Here is a 7,857-nt window from a genome sequence, read left to right as displayed (position 1 = left end):
TGCTGTAATAAGAAAGTTAATGCTAGGGATTAATACCTTAGTTGATGTTAAATCATCCATTTGAAGATAGCCTTGGATATGCGGCAGACTCGAATCTTCCACGCTGTCTACTATAAGGAACAAGAATAGTTTCATTAGCCGAATAATTTGGTATAGGTTAAGTGGTGAAGTCAATTTCCCTAGTTCCTTCTTATCAAGTGTTTAATCTCTTATTTCATTTACATTTCTGTTCTTTAGTTTAAATCTCATAAAAATCAATTATCTCGTCGTATCGACAACTCCCTGTTTGATCTAAATCAGTATAGCAAGACCTGAATTTAATTACACACCAACCTAGTCTCTGTGGGTTCGACCTGTATTTTCCCTGTTTTACATAGTAGACACTGTGTACTTGCAGTTTAATATTGTAGGCATCTTCTAATCCTACCAGTAGTCTACACACATGCGCCACGAACCGTCTTTCTTTCGAACAATAAGAATAGGTGAAGAAAGGACTAGAACTAGGACGTATAAACCCAGCTTGTTGCAGTTCATCTACGATTTTTCAATTTCATCTTTCTGAAAGTGTGGATACCTGCATGGACGTACATTCACAGGTCCAGTTTCTGGTAGTAAAGAAATTTTATGATCTTGAACACGTTCTGGAGGCAGTGATGTTGGAGTAGAAAAAATATCACTGAAATTTGATAGCAGTTGTTGAATTCCAGGCGACAATGATTGTTTGGCGGTAAAAGTATTTAGTGTAACTAGTTCTAACAGAAATCCATAATTCTCAGTAGATAATAAACGTTGCATGGGAGATACGTCCATAATCATTATAGATGATGATTGATTGCCAGTTAATGTTATGATAGTGTCTTGAATGCTGAATTGCATTGTCAATTTTCCGAAATCCCAAGTAATATCTCCCAATGTTCGCAGCCATTGGATTCCCAAAACCGCATCACAACCACTAATATCTAATAGATGGAAATCAATATGAAAAAATGTACCTTGCAAGTTGATAGGGATAGTGCAAATACCCTTAGTTTCAAGATGACCACCATTACCCACTGTTACACGTAAAGCGTCAGTAGTAGAAGAAACCACAAAGCCACATTTCTTAGCTATGCTAGGATGCAAAAAGTTATGCGTAGATACTGAATCCAAAAGAATTGTGAGGGGTCTAGCTTTTGCATATCCAGTAATTCGCATTGTATTAGGAAATGTAGAGCCTAAAAGTGAGTTCAAAGAAATAGCTGGGGATGATTCCTGAGTAGGAGGATCCTCATGAATTTGTTGGTCATCTGTGATATCCTCAACTTCAAAAACATCTTCAACAGAAGTAGGATGCATCTCCAAAAGAAAATAGTTTGGCTTATTAGAGCAAACATGACCAGATTTAAAAGGAGCATCACAATTGAAACAAATACCTTTCTCGCGTTTTCTTTCATCTCTTCCCATGTAAGCTTCTTATAACCTGGAGGAAGTGTCAGCTTCTTGATTGGAGTGGTAGAGGTTGATGCGTCACTTCGAAGTGGAGGCGTACGATAAGGTTGGCGTGTATTAAACTTATTAACTGTTGCATAAGCTTCCTCTTGATGGATTGCCTTAGTAAAGGATTCATTCAAAGTTTGTGGTGCAAGCAATTTAACCACGCTACCAATATGAGGTTTGAGAGAACGAATAAAACAACTTGTCAAGTAATCATCTGGAAAATCAACAAAATTCAATAACCTCTCAAAAACAGGTATTGCTCCCTTACTGTACCTACTTGATTAATTGTACTTATAGCCAGACGAGCATCGACAAACTTTTCAGGTGCAAAACGTGCACGAAGATGAGCAAAAAACTCCAACCATGTCACAATGGTGACTTTAGTTTGCTTCCAACGATACCACACATTAGCATCGCCCTTCAGACTAGAAGCATCAATAGTGATTTTGAGAGCATCATCAGCTTGGTGGACACTAAAATACTTATCAGCAGTAAAGATCCATCCATCAAGATCATCTCCATCAAAAGTAGGGAACTTTAGATTGATTGTATTGGATCTGGCAGGGATTGGTTGACCACCAGTTGGGGGTGGAGGTGGAGGAGCATCATGGCCATTATTTTGATTCAGCTGAGGCATATAATCAGAAAAAACTGAACGAAGTGAAGCAGCAAGTTGGGTATTGATAGTGGTGGTAGTTTGAGTTAGCTGTGTGGTGAGAGCAGATGTTATTGTTGTGGTAAGAGCGGTTGTTAGAACTATGTTGTTCTCTTTGAGTTCCTGCTTACGAGCAACTCTTTCTTCCTCCCGTTGATGGCGCTTATCAACTGCCTTGGTTTTGTTACTCTCTTGTTCCTCAAGCTTTTGTGTTGCCATGGCCTTGATGAAGTCATCAACTGTTTTAGCCAGGCTAGTCACGCTCTCGTTTACTGACTTAAGGTTCTCTGTATAATCATGACCCATTGTATTATAGAAAAAAAAATTTGGGTGAAAATTGAATGTGAAGACCTGCTCTGATCCAGGTGTTAGGGTTCTAAACCTTTACACTGGAGATAAGATAGCAAAAGAACTCAAAAACAAGGATAAAGCCCTTTAAACTGGGACGAGCAGCCTCTGCCTTTGAGAATTTACGTAACAACTTTTTAATATTGATTAACTGATAAGTTACAAGCTTAGGGTCGAGCTATATATAGCTGAACAAACTTGATAAGCAAGCAAACTAACTAAAGAAACTTGTTAAACTAGGAAACTGAATGCTAACTGTGTAAGGAAAACAAATATCAAACAAATAAGCTAAGTGTAATAGAGGAAATAGGAGTTCGCACCGCAACAGATGCGCAGGAAAGCAAAGAGAATTCTCTTATATAATGCTGAAGAAAGACATCCTTTCCTTATTCGGTCTTTGTAAAGAGAACTTATTACCCGTTTTACTACTTTCCTAACTTCCTTCAATCTACCATCTATTGGTTTCCAAATATTTTTCTTATTTCCTTTTTCAAATTCCAACTCCAGTTGATCAAGGAATTAGGGTTCTAAACAACTAGGACATGGCCATACCCCTGTACAAGACAAACTCCACGTAGAGGACTAGTAGTCCTGGACTACCATCTGCAAAGCTAAAAGCTTAGATAAAAACTTCTAAAGCCAGAAAAAACATCAATATATTTTCGATAAAAGAGAAACTCAAAACATAAAACCAGTTTATAGCTTACATTTCCTTGTTTGTACAGATGTAACAAACTAGAAAAGAAACCCACTAGGATGGTAAATGGATAAAGTTTCATAAATCATCTGGTAATTTAAAATACTTTGAAAGCTCAGATGCTCATTGCTGGTAAACAAAAATCATTCCTAAGACTTCTGGTGGTTGACAACGTGAAATTTCCTCCCAGCATCAACAGCTTCCCTGAACAAGTTAACAATACAGGATCGAATGAGGATGGCTAGTATGCTCATTCACGATATAACATGTCAGGGTGGAAGTATCCTGCTTCTCTCGTGATGTATTTAAAATAATACAGAACTATACATTCTTTAAACACAACTACCAAATTCATCACCAGATAATAAAGGCCGAGGTAAACAGTGGATCATGGTAATAACCTGAAAGCAATTGGAAGCTCCTTGCTGTCAGGATCTAGTTGAACACCTACGTAGAAAGCGTTTTCCGCTTCCTCAAACCTCTGCATTTCAGCTAGGATTTATCAACCATTCAAATTGATAGAAAGAAAATCGAAGGTAATTAAAATGAATATACCGATACCTGCAACAGATGGGATGCTGCATCTTCCCTGTAACGAGCTTTATGCCAGTCTGGACTTAGCTCTTTGCAAGCCTTGGCATCTGTTAAGGCATGTTCCAGTTGTCCGAATCGAATATAAAAAAGGCTTCTGTTAGAGAATAGGGAAGCATCACTTGGGTTGATAGCCTGCAGTTGAACAAATTGAATAGTCAAAGCCATTTAGTGAGATTTCAAGAAAAGTGCTTCTAGAGAAGAAAACCTGTGACCCTGATCATCGTAAAAAACAGATAAGTTGATTTCGAAAATTGTATTTAACGAGATTTAGGGGTGAAAGTGACTCGAATAAACACTTAATGAGCAAATATCATTTTCAATTTAGGGTACTCAAGACAAAATCTAAATAATCATATTATTTAACTCAAGATACAAATTTATTAATTGTGTGAAAACTTTACCTGTTTATAAGCATCTACTGCCATGAATATCGTCTCTCTCGAAAGCTTTTTTGCCTCTTGAGCTTGAGATTTCTTCTTTACCTTGAGTGTAGCCTGAATAAAATGTGAAAAACATGTAAAACGCATAAAACAAAGATGAAATTTACATGTGATGCAGGCTGATAAACTTATTGGTCATATTGAAAATCACGTGTGAATAAAACATGGATGCAATACGAAACACTGCTGTTCAAAGATAATATATTACACATTAGATGTTTTATGTCCTAAAAGTTCATCACCTACCTACTGTAGCTATGGTCCAAAGCTTGATTTTCAGTTAATAACATTTCTTGAAAGTATAAGTGAATGATGCTACATATGACATGATCCAACGATTGTGGGAAGGAATAAAAACTACCTACCCACCTAACTACTATTGGACACTTCATGGACAGGTCATGCTGGTCTTTAACTATTTAACCTTACCTAGACTAGCATCAACCTTGAGGTTTAAGCTAGTCTTTAATGCATGACTAAACCATAAACATGCCTTAAACAAACCATAATGCTTACGTCTTTCAACTTAATATAAACAAGGATTACATTAATATGGAGATTTGCTACGCAAAACACAATATGCTAACATCTAAAACTATGAGGGAAAAGAAAATGAAGCAATTGCCTTACCTAATCAGTGAGGCTGGGATCAGCTCCAGCTTTTATCAACCAGCCGATAACATCAAAAATCTCCAATTTCAGCAGCGATGGGCAAAAGAGATGCTCCACTGGCTCAAATATTTCGATTATCCCCTGCCCGAATAGATATAAAGGCAAAAGTCAGTCCTCAATCAAAAATCAATAGGCATACAGAGAATAACACAAGAGCTTATCAAAATTATTACACCAAACAATCTAATACAGAGTGCTGCATCTCCTCCACTCTGGTTAAATGTTGATGCCATCAGGTTTAGACGTCATCTAAACATATCTAGCTTGTTCTTAGTAATCATTTGGATTTAACATCTGGACAGAGCAGGAGTCAAGGATTTTGACCAGCATCAACTGGTTGCGTGAGTTTGCATTAAGAACTCTCATCCCAGAAATCATTGTGCTATTTTTTCAATATTATTACCGGGTTTGCTCCATTTCTGGTGTAAGGGACAAGGAACCCACCTCCAGATTGGCACGAATATAGTCTATGAAACTTATTAGAAAATAAAGACTTTTACAATGTAATGACAGAAAAGTATAGTTTGTATAAAATAAGCTTGAAATACAGTAGCTTATACAGGCAGCTGCTTACTAGCTTTTGAAAAGAAAAAAGAAAAAACTACTAAAAGAAATTCACAGCTATAGCAAAGTATACTGTAATATCATACTGGAACACCGCTGCCACGGTGAGGAGGGACAACCGAAGAAAAACGAAATATTCTTTTACATAACAGTGTCATTAGGCTACAATTAATATGCATCCAATTTTTGATGATTTACATCAATTTCTCTCATGTATCATGCATTCTTTGTGGTGGTTTGCATAATGGTTACTATGCTTTAAATTTTAAAAGGATAAACAACACCGAATTTTTCATAAAAACTTTAAATTTGATACTGTTGTTTGTACTCATTGTGTAGATTATTTTAATACATTTCTAACGGGATAAAATTTGTAAAATTCCGAGACACGGATTTTAAGATGTGTTATATTTAAGTTTGTTTGCCAATTATACCCCTAAAAATAAGATACACAAAGAGTTATAGTAATTGGACTAAAAGGGAGGGACATTTTAGGTTTTTAAAGTCCCAAAGACTACCACCAAACCATTTCCAATCTTTTCATGAAATTGAACATTTGTGTTAGGTTTCAATTTACAAAAAAGTGACCATAAAAAGAACTCCCTCCCTAAGGGCCCTTCAGTAGGTCGGCCCAATTATGTGTGTGCCTATAAACAAAATAACGGTGACGAAGCAATTTGATTTATTGAGAATATAAACCCAACATCTGCAAACCAAATTTTTTGACACAATTGGGTGCACAAGGGTATTTGACTTGCCTTACCTTAACTAACAGCTTCCAACATGGTAAAGCTCCAGCTGCTACAGCGCACAGAAGAGAAGTAATACCATCATCAGTTTCCGCATTGGGCTGTGTAGGTAACAAAACAGATGAAGATCAAGCTAACGAACCGAAAATTTCAATGACAAAATGCAAGCAGCGATAACCTCAATGTCCATAAATAAGAGAACTATTTACGAAAATTGATTAGCAAATATATATACTATATAGGGTTATCATGTATCACAGAACGGTTTATAATTTCTTCCAGACTACTATGGGCTTTGTCTACCCAGCTCAGAGAAAACATCTTGCCGTTGATAAAGGTTAAAAAGATTAGACATCAGACAAAACGTCATTGCACAAGGAATAGAATACCTTGGAATTTAATAAATGATTTCACTAAATACTATTGCTTCAAAGTGAACGAAGAGGCGAAAAAATATAATACAGACTGGGAACTCCTAGGCATAATTAACGTTTAAATGGCGAAAAAAAAGGAAAACGTTGAAACTTGCTACATGCCAGAATATAGTATGAAAATGGTATAAAGAATTAAGGATAAAATACATTAGCATAGTGTTCTAGTAAGATTTTCACGGCATCTGGTTGTCCATGACCAGCAGCCCAAATGAGTGGTGTACCAGCATCACCTTGAGAATTGACCTCAACCAATTTGGAGAGCAAGAGGTTGAGCTGCTCAGTGTTCCCTGCACAAATTGTCAATATTCTGACCAGTTAGCATGAATTACTAGCGTGCTTAGGTGTTACATCTTAAACCTTCCATCAACTCCAAGTTCTTTTCTCTACAATTGAATTGAATAGCAGGTGTGGTGCCTTTCTTGCATAAAGTTTGTGTAAGGATCATTTCTAACTACTTACACATTTCTAAAACTGTTCTACACTATTATTCATAGTATCTATTTTGTAGGTAGTCTTACAGTGTCCTGTTTGGTTGCACTTACTACGATGTACTGTATGCTTCTTGAACAAGGTCCTCTACACAAAGTCGCTTCTTTTCAGGCCATCCTGGGGGACGACGAAACTTCGGTGGTCGTACAACTCTACTGCCTCCCTCCATTACATTTTACCAGGGATTGGATGTACCACTTCTGAATACTTCAATCAGTAATTGGCAACAGTAAAATATGGCTCACAAAATTCGTACATCTTTCCTACAGAAAAGAGGAGCTGTGATGGCGTGTGAGCAGGGTAAACCATAAAATTGCCAATCACGACATGAGCAACAACGGGTCCCAATACTAACAATGCCGGATCGTTCGCTAGATAGAACCTCGTCTGATCGAAGTACTTGACAGGGAGATGCACGATTAACAGCTTCTGCAATATGGTTGTCCGCAGAGGGGGAAAGTACGATCATCCAAGCCAAACTCTTTGATCACTGCTCGCCATACTCTTCTATCAAGTTACTAAGAATGGGTTTCATGACATGGTTCACAACCATACTTAGGCATTTCATCAAGTACCTTTCGCCACCATTCGCGAAGACGCAAATCTTCTCATCAACACAATAAAATCGTCAGAAGTAAGCAAATGAGGATTATCCCCGTAGGTACACAAAATAGGCTCGCCACGTGGTCACACAGGAAGGCACGAAATAGGTCTGAAGAATCTCACTCAAGGATCTTGC

General features: G+C 37.3%; 2 protein-coding genes across 2 annotated transcripts; both read right to left on the bottom strand.

The window, feature by feature from the left end:
• Nucleotides 1-534: 534 nt before the first annotated feature.
• Nucleotides 535-2,437, bottom strand: LOC113291158. The gene is made up of 3 exons (XM_026540722.1): nucleotides 1,750-2,437; nucleotides 1,413-1,690; nucleotides 535-1,335 (listed from the first exon to the last, which is right to left on the bottom strand). Exons 1-3 carry the CDS (start codon nucleotides 2,435-2,437, stop codon nucleotides 535-537), a joined length of 1,767 nt encoding a protein of 588 aa, XP_026396507.1.
• Nucleotides 2,438-3,325: 888 nt separating this feature from the next.
• On the bottom strand, nucleotides 3,326-7,287 carry LOC113291157. Its single transcript, XM_026540721.1, has 7 exons — nucleotides 7,182-7,287; nucleotides 6,777-6,916; nucleotides 6,210-6,296; nucleotides 4,172-4,264; nucleotides 3,738-3,902; nucleotides 3,578-3,657; nucleotides 3,326-3,380 (listed from the first exon to the last, which is right to left on the bottom strand). The coding sequence occupies exons 1-7, from the start codon at nucleotides 7,285-7,287 to the stop codon at nucleotides 3,326-3,328; spliced, it is 726 nt and encodes a 241-aa protein (XP_026396506.1).
• Between the last annotated feature and the right edge of the window lie 570 nt (nucleotides 7,288-7,857).

The sequence above is a fragment of the Papaver somniferum genome, chromosome 6 (assembly GCF_003573695.1).
Source record: "Papaver somniferum cultivar HN1 chromosome 6, ASM357369v1, whole genome shotgun sequence".
NCBI classification, from domain to species: Eukaryota; Viridiplantae; Streptophyta; class Magnoliopsida; order Ranunculales; family Papaveraceae; genus Papaver; species Papaver somniferum.
This window is presented reverse-complemented; position numbering and strand designations above follow the sequence as displayed.

Excerpts from the sequence above, each read along its gene's own strand:
- LOC113291157 (XM_026540721.1), bottom strand. The coding sequence starts at position 7,287 with ATGGAGGGAGGCAGTAGAGTTGTACGACCACCGAAGTTTCGTCGTCCC. Across the intron at positions 6,297-6,776 it reads TACTAGAACACTATGCTAAT|CCCAATGCGGAAACTGATGA; the intron begins GTATTTTATCCT and ends TTACCTACACAG. Across the intron at positions 3,658-3,737 it reads CAGCATCCCATCTGTTGCAG|AGGTTTGAGGAAGCGGAAAA; the intron begins GTATCGGTATAT and ends GCTGAAATGCAG.
- LOC113291158 (XM_026540722.1), bottom strand. The coding sequence starts at position 2,437 with ATGGGTCATGATTATACAGAGAACCTTAAGTCAGTAAACGAGAGCGTG. Across the intron at positions 1,691-1,749 it reads AAGTACAATTAATCAAGTAG|ATGATTACTTGACAAGTTGT; the intron begins GTACAGTAAGGG and ends TTGATTTTCCAG. Across the intron at positions 1,336-1,412 it reads TGAAAGAAAACGCGAGAAAG|ATGCATCCTACTTCTGTTGA; the intron begins GTATTTGTTTCA and ends TTTCTTTTGGAG.